The sequence below is a fragment of the Trachemys scripta genome, chromosome 1 (assembly GCF_013100865.1).
Source record: "Trachemys scripta elegans isolate TJP31775 chromosome 1, CAS_Tse_1.0, whole genome shotgun sequence".
Taxonomy (NCBI): domain Eukaryota; kingdom Metazoa; phylum Chordata; order Testudines; family Emydidae; genus Trachemys; species Trachemys scripta.
The window spans coordinates 326,657,306-326,679,115 of record NC_048298.1 but is presented as its reverse complement, the minus strand read 5'-3'; the positions used below and the strand labels follow the sequence as shown (position 1 = coordinate 326,679,115).

General features: G+C 44.3%; 2 protein-coding genes across 4 annotated transcripts in view; one reads left to right on the top strand and one right to left on the bottom strand.

Moving 5' to 3' along the window:
* Positions 1 to 14,088, bottom strand: part of PRCP (prolylcarboxypeptidase) — a gene marked incomplete at its 5' end in the record, with an annotated part of 63,146 nt that extends 49,058 nt beyond the window's left edge. Inside the window, 1 exon segment of the mRNA XM_034759077.1 lies at positions 14,011 to 14,088. Within this exon segment, the coding sequence (XP_034614968.1) occupies positions 14,011 to 14,088 (78 nt within the window).
* Positions 14,089 to 14,554: 466 nt separating this feature from the next.
* Positions 14,555 to 21,810, top strand: part of DDIAS (DNA damage induced apoptosis suppressor) — a 17,962-nt gene continuing 10,706 nt past the window's right edge. Inside the window, exons 1-3 of one of the 3 annotated variants that reach the window (XM_034759071.1) lie at positions 14,555 to 14,773; positions 20,203 to 20,331; positions 21,605 to 21,766. In XM_034759071.1, coding sequence (XP_034614962.1) covers positions 20,219 to 20,331; positions 21,605 to 21,766 — 275 coding nt within the window. In that variant the 5' untranslated portion in view covers positions 14,555 to 14,773; positions 20,203 to 20,218. Of the gene's footprint in view, positions 14,912 to 20,202; positions 20,332 to 21,604; positions 21,767 to 21,810 lie in introns of all 3 variants that reach the window. The other 2 variants (XM_034759069.1, XM_034759070.1) reach the window with 2 other exon arrangements.

Sequence of the window (21,810 nt, the reverse complement as noted above, 5' to 3'; positions counted from 1 at the left end):
GAATCAATTACATACAATATTGGCAAAAAGCAACAGAGGGTCCTGTGGCACCTTTGAGACTAACAGAAGTACTGGGAGCATAAGCTTTCGTGGGTAAGAACCTCACTTCTTCAGATGCAAGTAATGGATTTTTCCATTACTTGCATCTGAAGAAGTGAGGTTCTTACCCACGAAAGCTTATGCTCCCAGTACTTCTGTTAGTCTCAAAGGTGCCACAGGACCCTCTGTTGCTCATAACTATGATGTATTTTGTACAAGATAGATCATGTAAGATATCATTGAAAAGGTTATAATTCACTGAATATGATTATCCTTTTTGTATGCATGTATTATTTTGGTATCTGAAGTTAGGAATATTGTCTGTGCATCTATTACAAATGTGTTTACACCTGCGAAATGCCCACTAAGCAGGACGCAATCAGTCTAGATGGCTGGTTGGGAAGGGCCATTAGGGAGAATAGGTCTTAGAAGAAGCTAATCTCCCATGGGGGAGCCTTCCTGAGGATGCAACAAACAGCCTCTGAGTTATGGCTGCTGTGACCCTACAGGGACATGTGACCAAGTCACCTGATACTGGACTCCATCTTAGAATACCAACATTTTTCCACTGATGGGCCGTGGGAACCAAGTTTGGAGATAAAGAGTTCCTGCCATGTGCAAAAGCTATTTAAGGCAGGGGGTTGACATCACTGTGGTTCTTCACTGACTCCCCACCCAAACGGACTCCAGGAAACACCTGAGAAACAAGGACTGGACTGGGGAAGAAGGGCTGAACCCAGACTAGATGGATTTCTAGCCTTTGAAAGGAATACCTGGGGTTTTAATCTGCAAGCAAGTGCAGTTTGCCCTTTAAGAATCTCTGCAACCTACTCAATTGTCATTTAGGGTGAGAATGTGTTACCCATATCCAATCTCTTTAGTATATTAAGCTTAGATCGCGTATTTGTTTATTTACAAGGTTATCTGCTTTGATCTGTTTGCTATCCCTTATAATCACTTACAATCTATCTTTTGTAGTTAATAAACTTGTTTTTGTTTTGTCTAAAACCAGTGTGTGGAAATCATAACTTGGGGAGAAAAAGCTGTGTATATTCCTCTCCACATTGAGGGAAGGGGGCGAATTTTATGAGCTTATGCTGTACAGTTCCCTGTGCAGCTCAAGATGGTATAATTTTGGGTTTACCCTCCAGAGAGGGTGTGCGCCTGAGAAGCTGGTAAGTGCCCTAACTATATAGCCTTCCCATGTAGGGGCTGGTCAGAAAGCCTGTCTGCATGTTACTACAGCTCGGTGTGTCCCTGCGTGGCGGTGAAAGTAGGAGACCAGGAGCATGTCTGCAGCTTGTCAAAGCATTACAGGGTGAGTGGGAGCCCAGGTTGGTGGGTTGGGGGGCTCAATGGTACCCCTTTCCAGCCAGTACCCCAAAAGGAACCCATCACAATGTCCTAAAAAGCTAACCCACTCTTATCTGAAAATCAGCAATAAATTCCAAAGTGGTCCATTTTAATCTTGGGATTAAATTCATGTTGTGATGAGACAAAGATTATTGCACAGCTGCAATCTGAGAGTGGCGCTAATCAACAGGTGGAGCAGTGTTTGCAGAATACAGTAATTTAGTGCCTGGTTAAGGGGAGGTGAGTATGTAAAATGTACAGGTCAAAGTTTCAGAATCAAGAGTTAGTTTCTGTAAGACTGCAGAACAGAGCAGACTAACATAGGTATTTCAAGTGACTGAATTCCTGCACAGCTAAGATAATTTTTGTCCTGACTACTAACAGGCTTACAGTAAATTTTTATTATTTATATCATGGTATAACCTAAGGGCCAGCTGGGATCAGGAGACTAACTCCACTAGGCATTACACAAACAAAATGAGAAAATCTCTGCCTAGAGAGTTTACAATTTAAAACAGATAAAATAGACAAAAGATTAAGGAGAAAAGGATATAACAAAGAAGATTTGCAAACATCCTGTTAGTCCCACCATGTTTTCACCCTTTGTTTGGTTTAATTTTTTGGGTGGGGTTTTCTTGAGAGGAGATCAGCTAAACAGGGAGACCAAGGGAATGTAGGGGGGAAGAAAAGTTATCAAGCAGAACAAACACTGTTTCAATTATATTCCATTTCTCTCTTTTCATTTTCTATTCCTTCAGGTTTTGAAACTGATTCAAAGACAGTCATGTGGTCCCTAACCTCTTCCCAATTTGGGATGTGCTACAAATCATCTACATATACGACAATGATGTCTCATCACAAACATGCTCTCAAGCGGTTATATGGTCTCGATCAGGGGTAGGCAACCTATGGCATGTGTGCCGAAGGCAACACGCAAGCTGATTTTCAGTGGCACTCACACTGCCTGGGTCCTGGCCACTGGTCCGGAGGGCTCGGCATTTTAATTCAATTTTAAATGAAGCTTCTTAAACATTTTAAAAACCTTATTTACTTTACATACAACAATAGTTCAGTTATATATTATAGACTTATAGAAAGAGACCTTCTAAAAACGTTAAAATGTATTACTGGCACGCGAAACCTTAAATTAGAGTGAATAAATGAAGACTCGGCACACCACTTCTGAAAGGTTGCCGACCCCTGTTCTTGATCCTTCTCAGCTGGAGAATGAATTCAATGCAGAACATGTTGACATTAAGTACCACGTTGAACTGCTAGCAGGCTCTGAACCCCTACCATCAGAGAAATTCACAGTTTTGGTTTGACCATTAAACAGAGGGCTAGATCCTCAAGTGGTGTAAATCAGAATGACTTCAATGGAACTATTCTGATTTACATCATCTGAGAATCTAATTTGTGTGTGGAGTTCACGAAAGGCCTCTTTCTACTTCGAAGTTTCATTTGTTTAGCCTTTTAAACTTTCTTTAATCAAGACACTGTCATCCACAATTCTCACCCTCTGCTTATTATAGTTTGTTAATGATTAAAACGGCTGGTGCATGAAAGAGGAAGTGTTTATTTTCAAAGAGGCAGTGGTGATTATTGCTGCCTTTTGTAGTGACTGTATTAACTGCTCCCTTGAAGGAAGAGGCTGCAAGTTGTGAGGAAATTAAGTGTTTCCTGCTTACTTTGAAAAGTTGATGTCTGCATTGTGACCCGTAGATAAACAGTGTATAAAAATAAAAATTCACTGACAAGCTGTAACAAGTACTTCCGCACTTGCCTATCTGCTGAACAAGATCTATTGTTTTTGCTTATAGCTTGTGTTCACTTATAGCTCCTGGTTTAAATCCCATTATGAAATCACACAGCAGAGCTGTTGCCAAGTACTCCGATACTACTTGATGAATAAAACATATAATCAACACAGTGTTTGTCACAGACATGAATTATCACTTCTTTTTAACCAATGACACTACTTTTAATTAGCACTAAGTGGGTTTCAAAAACCACTGATTTTTTTCCTTTCATCAAAAAAATTAAAAGGCTATTGTATTATGTCGTCAGTGATGAAGAAGAGATCCAACTTATTTGTTCTCAACATGTTACTATTCTGAGATGCCATCACTAGTACCAATTAAATATTGCACCATAATTACTGGAATTAAAGGATTAATCTCAAGAGCATGTGATTTAAGGACACCCTACATCAATTCATTGTTTTGCCCAGGCTTAGCCTCTGTGCTTCAGTTTTATCAGTTCAAAAAGGAGGTATTGCCCACACATCTTTCCTCGTAAAGTGGTTTGAAACCCATGGATAAAAAGTGCTACATTCGTGCCAAGTTATATTATACAGCTCTGTTTAAAAACAAGCCAGACACTAATCCATACAAAAATATCATACTGCATTGAGAATTCCAGAGTTTGGGCTAAAGGCATTTTTGTTTTCATAATTATAAACTCCCTTCTTGTGAGCACAGTACACAGGCAGGTCAAGAAACTGTTAGACTTAGCGCTCCATAGGAAGGGGGACCGTCTCTCAAGTAGACCTGACTCATGCCATATTGGGCTTGACAGATGAAGTCCATACCTTGTACCCAGAAATTACTAGGAAGCCAATGCTGCTCTCAAGGAATTGGTGTAATACAGTCTTTGTGGCCAATACAGTATCACATATCAGGTAGCTATGACATTCTGAACCAGCTGTAACTTCCAATGAGCTTCAAATGAAGCCACACTGACAGCACTACAATAATCCAGTCTGGACGACACAAAGGCAGGAGTGACTGTGGCAAGATTCAGATCTGACAGAAGCATTCAAATTCTCAGTCAGAAATAAATTACAAAAATGAAGTGAAAGATATGCTTAGCTACCTTCCAAACACATAGTTTGAAGGATTGCTACATACACTACTCTCCATGATGGCATACAATTCAACTGTGGAATTTATAGGCAACAGCTATTAAGCATCACACCCTTTTAATGGCTGTTTTCCTGCTTCTCTCCCCACAACAATTTATTTTACAGGGCATTTTAGGGTTAAGCATGTTATAACTTTAAACATTTTTCTAGTTTAGACACAGCTCAAGACAGGTTTTCTGTATATATTTTTTTAGTTTCCCTCCACTTCAGCTCCACCAGTGGGAAATTTTAGTAGAAATTTCCTAATGCAGGCACATGCAAAGATAGAAATTTCTAATTTAATAACAAAACCAACTCCTATTGTATTCTTTGGGTCAGGGACACTTTCTTACTAGGTGTACAATGCTTAGCTCAACGGGGCCCTGATCTAACATTGGACCTCTAGGCACCATTGTAATGAAAACAAACATGCTTAACCCACTCCCCCTCTCTTCCGCAAAAAAAACCCTAGCAAAAACGAAATTTCTTAGTGTGGACCAGGCTTCAGAGCCTTAAACAGCCAGTCACACTTTGACACTGCGTTCTTTATCTAATCATTTGACCATGCTCAGCACCATCATATCCCAGCACCCATGGTGGTGGTCCCAGAATGCCTGGGCTTCCCCAGGTGAACGTGAAGGCTTGATAATGAATCATAATCCAGATTGTAGCTAGGTCTTGTGCGTTGCTGTGAAAGGAACACATTAAGCGTCAATGTGTGGGAGTTCCTAATGCATCTCTTGGAGGCAGGGCAACTTCTGTGACTGACAGAAAGAATTACTTCCAAAGGAATATTTTGTCTTCTCTTTTCCTTTTTTCTTTCTTTTCTCCCTACTTTTGCAATTCTGACCTCAAGGTCTTTCTTTCCCCAGCTCTTCTACGTTTAGCAGCATTTCTGACTGTAATGTAAGCCATGGTACTGAAGGCATCTGATCCAGCTGGGAACTGAGTTAGTTGTATTGCTCCCATTGAAAAAAAGCCAAATTTTCATGTCTCAATGCACTCTCCCCTTTTATGCACGTGCAATTTTATGGACACAAACATTTGTGTTTTAGAGCATTACTAATGACACATGTACTGGATGGCTTTGTGTGTGTATTTTATAGCCTGTATGAATTAGCACTTGAAGCTGCTTGCATGCAAAAAGAGCGCATTTTGAAAACTGTCCCACAATTTACATGCACTAGTTTGAAAATATAAACCCCTTGCTAAAGATAGTAGTCTCACAATCTTGATAGAATTTATAGGACCTGATCTTTCAAACCAATGCTGGAAAATAGTTTAAGTTTTAAATAATGCATTATATCAGTACAAGCTGTTGCATAGAGGCTTAATTCTGTGAAAGATGGAATCAGAAAGAGTGATGGGGGGGAAACAGGGCCTATCAGACACATGCATCAAATCCCCCAGAAGCACTATGTATCAAAGAAAACTCTGACATACATCTTATTCGCTCTTTTGCTGAAAAAACTATAAAAGTTATTAAGAACTATACAATGAGACTCATCACGAAATGCAAAAATTAAAGTTCTCAGAGTAATATCACCTCAGCCATATGGGCCATTAGTGGCATTCTGGATCATCAGTTCAGCTGTTAAATTTGTACTAAAACCAGATGTTTTATAGGTTCTGATGTTCTTCATGCATATGGATAAGTAGCTCCTCCTATGCCAAATTCCTCACCCCCATAAATGTTGGAGTGTCCTTATCTTATAGGTTAGTATATTAATTAGTTTAAATGTATTAGCATATACATTGATTGGGTTACTAGGACTACATGCAGTGAGACATCTGCTGATGTTCTCCAAAAACACCCTAAACTGGTACAAACTGCCTTCTTGCTGTTACCTGTCAGCAGTTTTCCTTAATTTCAGCACTTATGATTACTACAAAACAAGCAAAACAAAGTCTTATGCCATCCTGTGGTTAAGGTCACTAATAGTTTACTTATGCTAACCCTGTGACACTGACAGATCAGCCAACTTGGGTATGACCCATAACAACTTAACAGGAGGCACTGAAATGTGATCAAGACAATCTACTTGTATGTGAATTTCAAAGAAATGTACTAGACCAGCAATCACTAACCCATTTATTTGCAGTAATAGAAATCAGCTTGTAGATGCTAATTCCCTTTCATGTCTTAAGTGCTTTATATTATACATGCGGATGGTTCAGTTAACCTTAAGATCAAAGATGTAAGATACTGCAGGAAACTAATACTACTATCTATATTATCTTCAACTTAATTATCTATGCCATAATGAAGTAGTGGCTAATCGCCTTATGGGAATGAATGCAACTAGTTTATCTGTGTATGCCTAGGAAATAGACGATTAGCTTCAAAGCAACTATCTGCACTGCCTATTCTTCCTCTGGGGAGGTCCTGCTGTGACCAGTGGCTTGCCAGCTTGCTAGGGAGCTATAAAGGAAAGCCCCGGGCCTGATCTTGACATCTCAGGGTCTGCTTAAACTTTAACAGGGAAGGTTTAAACCATAAGACTGAAGTTAGCTTGGACTACCCTGGAATTCTCATGGAAGAACTTGAACAAATTCTACACCTGGACTGCCTATTGGACTATAACCTTTTAAATGAATTCCAGAAAGTCCTTTACAAACCAGCAGCCTCGCCATCTCTGCTATGAAATTGACCAAAGTACTTTACACACATTTGTATGTATATTGAGCTCTTAACCATATACACTCTCTCTTTTTTCTTTTATTAATAAATCTTATATTTAGTTAATAAGGATTGGCTGTAGCATGTATTTGGGTGAAATCTGAAATATTCACTGGCCTGGTGGGCAATGTGTCCAGTCCTTTGGGATAAGTAAAACTTTTATGGTGAATAAGGTTTTTAGTAACCCCTCATTATATTCGGGCTTGTCTACACTACCGCGCGGGGTCGATCTAAGATATGTCGACGTACTTAGATCTACTTACAGTGGTGTCTTCACTGCTGTAAGTCGACAGTTGACGCTCTCCCGTCGACTCCGCTTGCGCTTCTCGTTCTGGTGGAGTACCGGAGTCGATGGGAGAGACGCGATAAATCGACCCCTGCTGGATCGATCGCTGCTCGCCAATCCGGCGAGTAGTGTAGACAAACCCTTAGAGTTGGCTGTCTAGATGGGAGCCAAAGGCTGGATTGCCTAAAAGGGGACAGTATCTGGTTTCTGGTTAACCAGTGTGGTATTACAGAAGCTGTTTTGTTACTGGATTGGTGAATCTAATTATAGAATAAATCACCAGTCTTGGGGATTGTCTGCCCTATCTCTTGCAGTCTGCCCTGAGTTGGCATTCTCAGCGTGGCCCATCCAGGCACCATGGTCACAAACCCTTTTAAGCAACTATTCCTACACAGGCTGTTTGGCCTTACACTCATGCTAACTGCTTAAGTTCTTCTTATAGGTCTAGGCCTATGGGCCCCTTGCATTTCTGCGTTATGTTCCTAGTCCTTTACCTTATAACCATTGTGCGGGCCACAAGCTCCTGCAAGGGCTACAGTACTTTAATACACATTCCAGTGTTTCCAATCTAGGATGTGGGATTCCTGGAACGGGAAAAGGTGCCAGACTAGTTTTAGGAGGCAGCAGAGGATCACTATGGGTCTGGAAAGCTGCATGATTCCAGATTCTCCACCTCTCAGGCCCCCAACACATGGCAAAACTGCTGCCAATCTGCAAATAAAAGTGGTAAGTGGCTCCTTGAGAGACACCCACACCTGCCTCTTATTGTGACCTCTGACATAACTGGCTATATAAAAGTAGCTCACACAAATGTGGGTGCAAGCTGCAGATTGTCACCCCCAGCTTCCCTTCTCCATTACACTCAGCTCAGCTTCAGATTATATCAATGAACACTCCCAATATGAAGCCTTCTAGTGAGTAGGAGAATGGGCTCAAAACTACCAAAGAAAAGAGGATGAGTTCCTGTCTACACACAAAAATTGTACCGCATTAACTATACCCATATAGTTAAAGAATACATCTCCTCCTGTGGATTCAAGTGTACCAGTATAAGAGTGCTTATGCTGATATATCTTATTGTTGTAATGGAAGGGAATTAAGCTATCTAGCACCTTCATATTGGTATAAATGTGTGCACGAAGGGGTGTGGGGGTGGTGTACCACTTTAACTAATTCACTAGAAAAGACACATACCTAACCAAATAGTTAAACTGATTCAAAATTCTGTGTGAATCAGACCTAGAAGTCAGAAAGAAATATGTATGAGAGCAAAAGTGAATAAGAAAATAAATAAAAGACAAGATGGGAAAAAGGACAGTAAGGAGAAATAATAGGTAACAAAAAAAAAAAAAAAAAAGAGACCTGTGTCAGGACATGGCCATCATTGCTCCAGTCCATTCCAAGCTTGGTTTTCAACCATTAAGATTGAAAGCCACTGATACGCACAATACTGCACAGGCAAGGTATGCAAGTTAAAGGTCTCATAGCAACATTAACTGCCGCATTACTTGATTTGTTTCTCAACATTCTGGACTTCAGCCTCCATCAACATAAGCTTTTTGCATTTAATCTCACTTTAAGTAAGAAAAAATGAGTAAAGAGGAAGTTAATGTTAAACTTTATAATTCCACTGCATACTTCCCCAGTTGCACAAAGAGCATATTCAGCAATAGTTGCATCTCAGCAGTGAAGCTTCTGATACAAATCCTGCTTCAAACAGTGCTATAAAGTGTTTACATGCTTCACAGTCAAACTCAATTTAAACACAGAAATACTGTACTGTGCAAAAGTGATTTTCCCCTACAGTCATTTGCAACTTTTTATTTAATAGTCTTTCCCGCCCCTCCGCAAAAAAAAAATTTACCCAAGGGATTAGTTAGAACTTACTATATGAAAAGTTGAGACTTTTCAAGGTGGTTCTTCTGAAGTTATCCATTTGCAACATGCCATTAAATAGTCTTTAAAGCTTAAAGTATCAAGTTTGTTCTCTGACAATGGAACTTACTCTTTGTTGAAAGGATTCTGCTCAAACTTTTTAAAGTACCTCTTTGGACAGAGATCTAGTATAGAAAGTTTCAGCCCCAAAGGAGAATTTTTGGAAGTGGTGAATATACAAAAATGGGTTAAAAATGAAAGTCTGCTTTGTGAATTACACTATGATGTTTGTTGCCGTATTCACAAATTCAGTTTTCTCTTTTTATATAACATTCTAGAAGTCATTATGCTGAACTTGTTTTTCTCCTCTCAATCCTGTGTTAGAGACCATTTGCATCAAAACAGGATCTTTGTTGCTAAGAAGCTAAAATAAGAAATAGGGAACAGAAACATCATACTTTGATGTCCTATAAAGTTGTGAAACATTGTTATCCCCATTTGTATGCAGCATTGTTATAGTCAGGTTGGTCCCAGGATATTAGAGACAAGGTGGGTGAGGTAATATCTTTTACTAGACCAACGTCTATCCATGAGAGAGACAAGCTTTTGAGCTTACACAGAGCTCTTCACGTCTGGGAAACTCACTCAGGCTACGTGTACACTAGAAGCGCTACAGCTGCACTGCTGCAGGGCTTCGTGTGAGGACGCTCTAAGCCGACGGGAGAGAGCTCTCCTATCGGCTTAATTACTCCACCTCCCACAAGAGGCGGTAGATATGTCAGCAAGAGAAGCTCTCCTACCAATATAGCGCTATCTACACCGGCACTTAGGTCGGAGTAACTTATGTTGTTCAGGGATGTGGATTATTTACACCCCTGAGCAACATAAGGTATACTGAAGTAAGTTCTAGTGTAGACAAGGGGCTGGCCTACACTGCGGGGGGGAGGATCGATCTAAGATATGCAACTTTAGCTACGCGAATAGCATAGCTGAAGTCGAAGTATCTTAAGATCGAATTACCTGGGGTCCACACAGCGCGGGATCGACGGCCGCGGCTCCACCATCGACTGCACTACTGCCGCTCGCTCTGGTGGAGTTCCGGAGTTGACAGTGAGCATGTTCGGGGATCGATATATCGATCCCGGATAAATCGATTGCTACCCGCCGATACGGCGGGTAGTGAAGACATACCCAAGGTCTCAGAGTGTCACTGATACATACTTAACACATATTTAAAAGGCCATTCAAGGTGAAGTGGCCCATTAATTCCCCTCCAGTCATAGGGAGGAAAGGGGGGGGGGGCAGCTGAGGGGGACCTGTGTGTGGGGAAAGGAGACTAAGGTTATGTCCATGGGCAGCATATTTAATAGGCAGGGGAAGGCTGTACCCCCCTCAAACAGCCTAGGTGGCCCCACCCACACTCAGTCCAGAGTGCCCCCCGCCAGCTAGTTGGCCCCAGCCCAGGCAGGCTGCAGCTGGGACTCGGGGTAGCTAGGGTTGCCCAGTGCTGAGGGGGCCCCGGCACAGGGGCTGCACCGCCCAATGCTCTAGGGCTAGGGGGGCGGGGCGAGAGAGGAGGAGGGCCGCATGCACGCCTGGGGGGGCCACAAACACGATGCTCTGGGGTTGGGGGGGAAGCACATGCCACCCAGAGCTCTGGGGCTACGGGGGGGAGGGCTGCAGGAGGTAGAATTTGGGCTTGGGGCCTCAAGCAGAAGGGATGGGCCGCGGCAGGGGCTAGCCTCCCCGAGCCAGTGCTTCACCCACCGAACCATGGTTATGTCTACACTACAGACCTTACAGCAGCAAAGTTGTACCACTGCATCTGTACTGCTGTAAGGTCTCCCGTATAGACGCTCTCTTGCCTGCATAATTAACGCACTCCAATGAGCAGCGGTAGCTGTGTCGGCAGGAAAGCGTTTCTTTTTCACACTCGTGAGCAACAAAAGTTTTACCGACCAACATGCTAGTGTAGACATAAACATAGGCTATGTCTATACTACAGCTTATGTTGCTCAGGAGTGCGAATAAACCACCCTCTCTCCCTGAGCGACATAAGTTACTCCAACATAAGAGCTGGTATAGACATAGCCAGAGTCAGTAGCAGAAAAGGGAACAGAATCCAGGATTCCTGGCTCCTAGTACTTCCTGTTCCAACCATCAGAGCATATACCACCTAAAGCTTTAATTGCCTGAAGTTTCTAATGAGAAGGTGGGTGAGGTAATATTTTTTATCAGACCAACTTTTGTTGGTGACAGAGACAAAAGCTTTCGAGGTTACAGAGTTGCTCTTTAGCATCGGCTAGGAAAGGCATGCCACCTGGACGTCCTCCTGTTCATTTTCCTATGGGATCAGGACACTGGTGTAGTACGAGAGGCTTAAAAAAAAGAGGTCTGTGTAAGCATGAAAGCTTTTCTCTCTCACCAGTAGACGTTGGTCTAGTAAAAGATATTATCTCACTTGTCTCTCTAGTATCCTGGGACCAATACAGCCACAACAACACTGCGTACAATGAAATTTCTAATGTTTTTCATTTTAATTAAGTATCAAGACCGGCAACACGATACTCATGCTCGGCACCAGTATCATGAGATTGCTGTGCATTCATCTCAGTTAGTTGGGCACCAGCACTCAACACTAGTATCATGGTAATGAACGATGCACCACATCCCTGTTTGCCCTCATTGCTACACTAGCAAAATAATCAGTCTGACTGTTCCTCCACATGATTAAGCCTATTGGAGGGTTAGCAAAGCTTCCGTGTTGTTAAGGGTTAGAGCTGTGGGACTTTTAATTAGCAGGTAGAAAGCTGAAATTCCCCGTCCACATTTAAAAAAAAAATCTGCACGTATGTGATTGGAAGAGGCTGTAAGGAGAGTCTTTTTGAAGGGTGGGAAGTGCCCCCTTATGTGGACAGATAGTTGGCAGAGGAGAGTCCCCAGGGACTGTTGGATTATGATCCATAGGAAAGCAGTACTACTACAAGGGGTCCTTACTAAATCCATTCCCCTCCTACCTCCTAAGTCTCTAGGACTCCAGTCCAGTGCTAGCATCCCAATAAGGTCATGTGTTCATACACGAGGTGCAGACAGCATGTTGTCTGACCATCCTGTGGACTTCCTCTCCAATTTAACTTCCTACCTCCTAGGGAATTAGGACACTGGTGTTGAAGGGGAGGGGGAAACAGATCCTTTCCCTTCCAGCAGTCGACAGTCAAGTGATTTCAAATGTATTAGATACCTACCCAGAGGTCAATATGATTGGGCATAGCTCAAGCACAAAAGTTTGGCAAGAATCTCAATAGCTGAGAGAGGAAGTGGCCTAGACGCCTCCACAGAGCATTGCCCCTGGACTTCATTGGTGGCCTTATTTTGCATATTGACTTCCTCCTGCTAATAGGTGTGTAAAGTTTTCCAATCCCCAAGCACCGTACTAGCATCACTGTCCTGTTTCACTCTTGTACAGCAGTTTTGCAGTCATGTAGAGGGGTGACAATAAAATTATGTAGCACCCCAGGAGACTTTACAGGGGACATGACTAATTCACTGCCAATCACCATCCTCTGAATGATCAAGAGGAAAAAACAGAGCAATTTATAGCAACCTGTCTTACCCCGCAAAAGTCTACTGGCTGGACAACATTACCCTCAACGGAAAGGTAATATTAAACTATTCATCAGAAATGAAATATGTTTTTCCAAATTTGTATTAGTTTTAGATATTAAGCATTCAGAGATAATGCTTTATACGTGGAAAGGGAGGGAGCCTGTACTGAAATGGGATTATCATTCAGATGCTTGATGTCCAATTGCACAATGCTAGGAAATTAGAACAAATTCCATTGAGAATAGCATTATCCAGCATTTCGTAAGAGATTCTTACCATTTGTAACAAGACTGCTGGATCCCACAGGCCAACAGTATGTAACTGATGATTTCCTGTTCTGAAGTTTAAAGGGGAAAAAAAATCCTCTACTACAGACAGATACAGATGTGCCCCTAAATTCTAAGCAGACACCTCCGCGTGGGATTTCTTTTAAAGTTCTGGTAAAATGTCACAGTGGATTATGCACCACTACTATGTTACTGTTTGTATTACCTCAGCATCTAGTACCATTAGTCAGAGACCAGTATCCCACCATGCGAGGAACTTCACAAACGCAGAACAAAAAAATGGTCCCTGCCTCAAGGAGTTTCCACTTTAAGTAAAGCTATTTGAGCTGTATTTCAACAAGACACTTAGGGTTTGTCCACACTGCAGTTAAAAATCTGTGGCAGGTCCATGCCAGCTGACTGGAGCTCAGAGAGCTTGGGCTAAAGGGCTGTTGAATTGCAATGCAGATGTACACGGCAATCAAACAGCCCCTGAGCCCAAGCCCCGTGAGCCTGAGTCAGCTGGCATGGGCCAGCTGCAAGTGTCTAATTGTAGTGATACTCTCCAAGGCTCTTTCACAACTGCCTGAGGTCTCCCTTGGCCCAGGTTAGACACAGCCTCAGAAACATAAGAGAGAAGAAGGCCCTTAACAGACACACCATGAGAAGGGGGCAGATGACATCAGACCCTCGTGCCAGGGAGTGGGTGCTGATCAACAGGAAGAGGGGCCCTACCCAGACAGCTGTTGGCAGCCCCCACGTATGGGATGCGGGTAAGCCCCCCAGAGCTAGGCCATACCCCAAAGATGTTGGGGAAGGGGGTCTGAGCTAGCCCCACAGACACACCTCCTCCTGGGAAGGGGGTTGTTCAGTAGGACACTCACGCTGGGGAGGGGCCTGGGGGAGGTGGCCGAAGGGGCTGGGCCCAGCAGAGGGGGCCCCCCAAGACACTCACGCCGGGGGTGCCGGGGCTGGCTCCGGCCGGGCGAGCGGAGGCGCTTACCTTCTGGGGGAAGTAGCGGGTCTGGTAGAGGGCGGTGGGGCGGGGCTGAGCTCTCCCCGGGGGGCCCCGCCGGGGGGCCAGGGCGGAGCGGGCCCCCGGAGGGCAGCAGACGCTGCCCAGGCTGAGCAGCAGGAGCAGCCCCAGCATAGTGACTCTGAGCAGCGCCGCCTGCGCGCCGCCCGTTTTATACCGGCCGCGGCCCCCCGGGCACTGCCCGGCCCCGCATGGGGGGCGGGAGAGGCCGAGAGGGGAATCCCGGGGGCGGGGAACGTGAGCGGAGGAAGGAGCGAGCCGGGGGAGGGGGGGCTGGGAGCCTCAGCGCCCCGCCCCCAGGCCGAGCGAGGGAAAGGGGTTCGGAGCGATCTGCCTAGGGCCCCCGGCCCCGTCAGGAACCCAGGGGGCGGGGCCTATCCCAGCGTGCTGCTCTGCGGCTCTGATTGGTCGGCGGGCCGGGCATGCCAGGATGTGGTTGGATTTCCGGGGATGGGCAATGAGTGTCTCTCTGGCTTGACTGCAGTGATTGGCTGCAAAGCTGGGGATGGCTACCACTGATTGGCTGTTGCGCTTGGAAGCGGTGATTGGCTGCCTGATGGGGCTCAGATGATTCTTTGACTGGTCTCTGCGACGAGCAGCGGTTGGCTACCTGGTCTGATATTGGGAGGCGGCGATTGGCTCCTTGAGGATGCTTCACTCACGTGATCCGTTTCCGCGCTGGTATCCCGGGGGTCGAGGCGAAGGGGGCTGCTGTTGTGGGCGATAATTGGTGTGTGAGAACGAGCCTGGGCGCGTCACGTCACTTCCCCTTCGGGCTAAGCGAGCCAGGTGCGTGCGGGCGGAGGGAGTTGGGAGCAGTGTGGCGGGGGGGGGGGACTTCCCGCTCCCTGAGCCGGGCTGCGATTGGGTGAGTCCAGCAACCCCCAACGGTCTGCCCGTTCCTGGGAACGGCCGCCCCGCCGCGTCCCGGGCCTCGCGCCTCCTGCCCGCCGTTACCACGCCGGGACCGCCCCCTCTTCTCCGTCCGCCCGCCCGCCAAGCCCCCGCTCCCGGGAGCGGCCGCCCCGCCTCAGCCGGGCTGTGCCCGCGCCCCACGAGAGGCTCCGCCCAGCAATGGCCTTGCTGCCGCGTTCGGGACAGGCGGCCTCTGCCTGTGCGTAGCTCCCGCCTGGGGCTCCCGGCCACCCCCCGCGGATCCGTCCCCGCAGCGCGGGAGCGGGCGCCGAACGCGGGCGGGAACTGACGATGTTTGTGTCCAAATTCTCTCCCTCTCCCCCCCCCCCCCCCCCCCCGTCCACTGACCGCCCCCACACATGGGGATAGGGGCGCTCCCCCCCCCCCCACTTCGCTCCTGGGCCCGGATCTCCCGCAGCGAAAGAGACTGTCCGTATGGCCACAGCACTGGGCAGCACGGAAGGTGGCGTGTCAGAATGACGCACTGCACGTTGCTACCGAGGTGCCAGAGCCTAGCTGTGTGGCTTGCTCCCCTATGTCTTAATGGGGATGAGCGGCGTCGAGAAGGGCGTGCATTGCATGACCTAATCAGCCTTCCTCAATTTAACAACAGGGGAAATTAAAATAAATTAAATTAATGGCGCTATCCATTGAAAGGTCATTGAGTCCAGCCCCCTGCCTTCACTAGCAGGACCAAGTACTGATTTTGCCCTAGATCCCTAAGGGGCCCCGTCAAGGATTGAACTCACAACCCTGGGTTTAGCAGGCCAATGCTCAAACCACTGAGCTGTCCCTCCCCCCTGAAACGAGGGTGACCAGACAACAAGTGTGAAAAATTGGGACGGGGGTGGGGGGTAATTAGAGTGACCAGACAGCAAGTGTGAAAAATCGGGACAGGGGTGGAGGGGTAATAGGCTTTTATATAAGAAAAAGACCCCAAAACCGGGACTGTCCCTATAAAATCGGGACATCTGGTCACCCTAAGGGGAACAGATTGGTCTAAAATGCCAGAAATGTTAACTGCACAGCTAGTGAGCCCCATTTAGGAGTCTCAGGCTTAGAATGGCAGGAGTACTGCAAGTTCCGATTCAGGTGTATTGCTTTCTTCATGGGCACTTTCAACTCGTGGCTGAAGGGGGGGAGGGGGAATTAACTGGCACACTAGAGGGCACCAAACACTGATTTATAAGGTTTGGGGGGACAACATACCTGGAGAACAGGGATTCTTACTGAAGCCTTTAGATACACAGCACTCTGAGGCAAAAATGATATTCAGGTAATAGCAACTAAAGCTGACTCTGTCTCTCACATGCTTATTACTGAGTGGCCTTAATATTTCCACCATGCAGGAACTGAATTACTGATTGTATAAAGTGACAGAGTCCTGTGGCACCTTCTAGACTAACAGACGTATTGGAGCATAAGCTTTCGTGGGTGAATACCCACTTCGTCAGTCGCAGTGGCGCATGTAGTCTACATGCGTCTGACGAAGTGGGTATTCACCCACGAAAGCTTATGCTCCAATATGTCTGTTAGTCTATAAGGTGCCACAGAACTCTTAGTCTGGATCTGTAAAAAGCGACAAACACGGCTATCCCTCTGATACGGATTGTATGTTTTTCTATATAAACTGCACCTGAGGCGTTAACAACAAAATCTGTAAAATACAAATGTTATACCCCACCTCTTACCCTGTCTCCATTTCAGAATGTGCATTTGTGTTTATTTCCTAGCTGACTGAAAGTGCATAGGTAACAGGGTGTTTTGACTGCATGGTGTCAATTCTTCCAACTTCTCTGCATGAAACTCCTATTGATTTCTATCTGAATTTCATATTTGGAGTAGTTACAAGATCAGACTTATTCTTTGTCAACTCTCGAATTTATTCCATGTCCAAACTTATTTTCTTGGTACTGTTGTGTGGTTCTGTAGCTCTATTGTGTGTGTATTCTTGAAATCAAGACTGTTATGCGGTTTTGGAACATTAATGTGTATACAGTCAAATCTTTCTCCGGTTCATTAATGCTATGGATAATATCTGTCTTCTCATTTGGTATCCTAATGTATTTTGTCTTTCTATGTCTGTTTTCTAAACTTTAAACTCTCTGGGGCTGGGACCATCTTGATATCTGCATAGCACTGGACATGTTGTCTGTGCATAACAAAAACAAAGTTAACAAGTCTCGTAACCTGAATATGACAGCCGTGCTTGTTCCAAATCTTGATTTACTTTTCCAAAATGGTAGATACGCTCTGCCTGATCTGGCCAAGGCCAGAGGAGATGTCATCAATTATTTAGATACTTTGCCTTAAATATTTACAAAATAGATATCCTTTTGAAATATTTTAATATAGCGATATCTACAAACACTGCCCTTGAAGTCATACACACATGCATACCAGAAGGAGCTATAGGCTGATGCTGTGGATAATGTAGGATCTGGGAATGCAGTTCCCATTGAAATTATTAAAAACATTTTCTCAAAGTTGTAAGTTTTTGGGGGGAGGGGTGTGGCTAGTGTATCTTGAAAAGGGATATATAGGTTTGGATGGTACAATGACAGTGAATCTTGCATAGAGAAGTTTTATGGCCTCTCCTGATGCAGTTGTAAAGCTCTGTGTAGTCCTTTAAAGAAGCTTGATTTCTACATCTCGCACTGCTCAAAAGTAGCTTGTCTGTGACTTGGTTTGAAGGCATAAGACCAGATGGTTCTACTCTTCTGTGGAGCAGAATACCCTTGGATATTCCTTTTGATTTTAATTAGATTATTTAAGGTGTGAGGGGTATTGCTCATTGTGAGCAATCCTGCCTAAACATTGCCATTATCAATTGTTTGCTTAAAAATGGCACCTTTGGAGCTCACTGGGGATACCTAAATGGTTGAATGCACAAATGCTTATGTCAGTTATAGGAACACTTCAGTTTGTCAGTTTCAGAAATTCACATTCTATTCTCCATTCTACGAACTTTAACAATCTGAAGAACTATACATCATCTTAAATAAGGCCCTTAAACAAAGTCCTCCACTTCTATTTGACAGCTTTGGAACCACATCTTTCATACTGATCAGTAGAAGATATTTCTACTATGTAGTAACCCACAGCTGAGACAAATTGATAAGTCAGTGAAGAAAACTAAAAGAGCTAGATTTTTTAATTAAAACTGTCAACAGTATTAGGTGCTAGCTCTTTTTAAAAAAATAAAAAAAAATCCTCAAATATATTTTAGGGTGGATAACATTTGAATATAGTTGGGGGAACAAAGTTTTAATTTGGAATTTTACCCTTGTCTGGGTACAAAGCAGGTGTTCATGGCACCATATGATTAAAAGGGCTCTTTTTCTCTCTATGCCAGTATACTGAGGAGGTTGCTTTACAAAAGCAACATTAAAATTCCAAGTGTTGTCCTGCTGGATTAAAAATGCTTGTGATGAAACATTTTAAAGAGAAACTTCAACTTGTTTTTTGAACTTGATTTGATTTCATGTTAAAAGTAGTTTGAGGGACTTCATCTATATGAGTCCTTCTGATAACTCTTTAGTTTTACAATCACTTTTTCCTAAACATGTTTTTCTCTCCTCCATTGCTGTTTGAAAGACCCACACAAATAAAGAATAGAGCTGTTGCTGTCAAATACATAAGAAATATTTCTGTAAATAGACTGTCTCACTAAAATGATTGAGTGCTCTGCAGTTTCAGAATTGAAGTCTTGTGGTATAGATTCTTATATTTTAAAAAAAACCTGCATAGCAAGAAGCATATATGAATGGCTAAACGACCCTTCGAGAAAACAGCAGCTTTGAGAGTAAAGTGCGCCTGAGCAAAAATGTATGTATTCAAACCAGATGACCTACATTTTTTAATTTTGGTGAAACACAAGACTGAAACTGCATGTGCCAAATGTCTGCTCAAAAGAAAGATATTTGAGTTACAATCCCCTGAAATATAGATTTATCACAGAGGTGCCTTCTGTGATTTAACCATAGCAGGGGTGGGCAAACTATGGCCCGCGAGCTGCACCGCGCAGCTCAGCCCAACTCTGGCCGGGGCGCTGGGTCGGTGGCCGCACCCCGCGGCTCCCGGAAGCCGCAGCATGACCCTGCACTGGCTCCTACGCGCTCCAATGGGAGCTGCCGGGGCGGTGCCTGCGGATGGGGCAGCGTGCAGAGCTGCCTGGCCATGCCTCCGCGTAGGAGCCGGAAAAGGGACATGCCACTGCTTCTGGGAGCCGCTTGAGGTAAGTGCGCTTGGAGCCTGCACCCCCTGAGCCTCTCGGCACACCCCTTCCCCAGCCCTGATCCCACTCCCAGTTTCCAAACCCCTCGATCCCAGCCCAGAGCACCCTCCTGCACCCCAAACCTCTCATCCCCAGCCCCACCCCAAAGCCCACACCCCCAGCCGGAACCTGCACCCTTCCAGCACCCCTACCCCAGCCCTGATCCCTTTCCTGCCCTCCAAACCCCTTGGTCCCAGCCCAGAACACCCTACTACACCCCATCTCCTCAGCCCTATCCCAGAGCCCGTACCCCGACCCCAATTTTGTGAGCATTTATGGCCTGCTGTACAATTTGTATTCCCCAATTTGGCCCTCAGGCCAAAAAGTTTGCCCACTCCTAAACTATAGAGTACACTGGTAATTCTGCAGAGAAAATTAAGACTAGTTAGGAAACTATTTAGCTCCTCATACTGGTATCCGATCCACATGGGCAGACCTGTGCCTCATTGGAGTTAGTGGTGCACTTTGCTGGTCTGCACTGTTGGATCAAAATGCAGAATTATGGTCTTCATTCTCAATTGAAAGGACAACCTAGTGATTTTCTGAGTGCCTCTTGAGTGCCCAGCGTCCGCCTGTCCCCTGATCGTTGAAGTTCAACACAATAATGCGACACCATCATGCAGGTGTCTCAGGTTTTTAACCCCATATTCTGACTCCAGCTTAAATAAAGAGTTCAGACAATTATGCTTTAAAGCTGGGATGAAACATAGTTATAATGCCACCTCAAACAGTACAGTATTTTGCAGTACTCATTTGAAAAACTATTAAACGTTTCTCTTTAAAACATCTTCAACTAGCCTTTGTCGTCTTTTTCACAAGGAGCAGTAAATAATATACTGAAGTTAACTGGGATACAGACTACTCTTTTTTAAAAAAGCTAAAGTTTTATTTTTAGGAAAAAAGTAGTTTGGGTTAAAATTTCATAAATGAGAATCTCATCAGATCATTTTGTGTTTCTCTCTTTTCAGGTGCCACTGCAAACACATGAATGGCAGGAGAAGACTGTTAGCTGCCTCTGTAATTTCTGTCCAGAACTCCAGCTTTGTGTATCCTTCTTGTCAAAACTGCTTTTCTAAGCTGATACTAGATTCTAATAGGTAGGTCCAGGTTGGGGCATTGCTAATTGTTCATTTGGAAAGCACCTAGCACACTTTAGGTGCTATATACATAAAGTGGCCTTTAAAAAGTTGTTTTAAAACTATTATGTTAGTGCCTAGGAACTCTAGTCGTGGACCAGGATCCGATTGTTCTTGGCCCCATACAAAAACAGTCCTTGCCCCAAAGAGTTTACAAATGTAATTATAAGATGACACAGCAGGGGAGACAAAAGACAGAAGGGGAGCACAATGAAAAAATTCTCATGATTGTCAATGACAGTGGTCTCAGCACAATAGCAGCTTAACTGTTGTCAAGTTTTTTGTATGCATTATGGCAATGAAGAGTTTGGGGGGGAGAATTTGAAAGAGGTAGAATATGGGGCACTGAGCACATAATACGTTTACTTTTCCATACGTTCCTTGAAGTCTAGATTCACTAGTTCCTGCTTTCTTATGCCAGTAGGAACTATGGGCTCAATCATGCATCTATAGACACTTTCTCCTAGATGTCTTAACTTCAGTTTAACATGACTAAACCTGAGCTCAAGTATCAGAGGGGTAGCCGTGTTAGTCTGAATCTGTAGAAAGCAACAGAGGGTCCTGTGGCACCTTTAAGACTAACAGAAGTATTGGGAGCATAAGCTTTCGTGGGTAAGAACCTCACTTCTTCAGATGCAAGATGTGCTGTCAAACCCTGGGCACTGAGATTCCGAAACACATGAAAATAATGAATTCCGTAAATACTAAATCAAGACATCCAGCTTTATGAAGCTCGATATCGCCATAGTGTCAGATATTGGAGAGAAGATAGATATTGGAGGTTTCTAACGTCCAAGGGGGTTTTGTTATCTCTTTTTGATTTATCCAAACTCTAGGTACTAGAGTAAATAAAAAAAAAAATACAAAAACTGCTGTACTAGGAGTTTCAAAGTAAAGTCAGTCATCCGTCAATCCCCCCCTCCCCCCCCAAAAAATTAAAGTAATCCCAACACCCTGCCACCCAGCGTATATTAGGCTTATGTTTACTAAATGTGTAGAAGAGCTTCACTGAAGTTCATGGGGCTTTGCATGATCACAGGAATCTGCCTTTGTTGAACTTATTGCAGGATTGGGGCCATAAAGAGCAAAGAATAAGAGAGGGGGGGAAAAAAACTCTAAATTTCTGATTTGGTACGAGGTGTATGATGCTGGTAGTATTTATTGATGGATAGAAATTCTTACTACACCATCAGTTAACAACAATGTGTGCTCATTTTTCTTACTATCTTACCAGGTTTAACTGTCTAAAATGTGGCTGCACAGGTGAAGCTAAGGATGCAAACTACAGGTATAAGCTGTCCCTAAAAGTTGCTGGCACTAGTGATTTATTTGACATTACCGTGTTTGGAAGCTCTTTAGAGCCATTCTTTGGGGTCACAGCAGGAAGTCTGCAGAGGTAAAGGATGACTTTTTTTTTTTTTTTTTTTTTTTTTTTTTTTT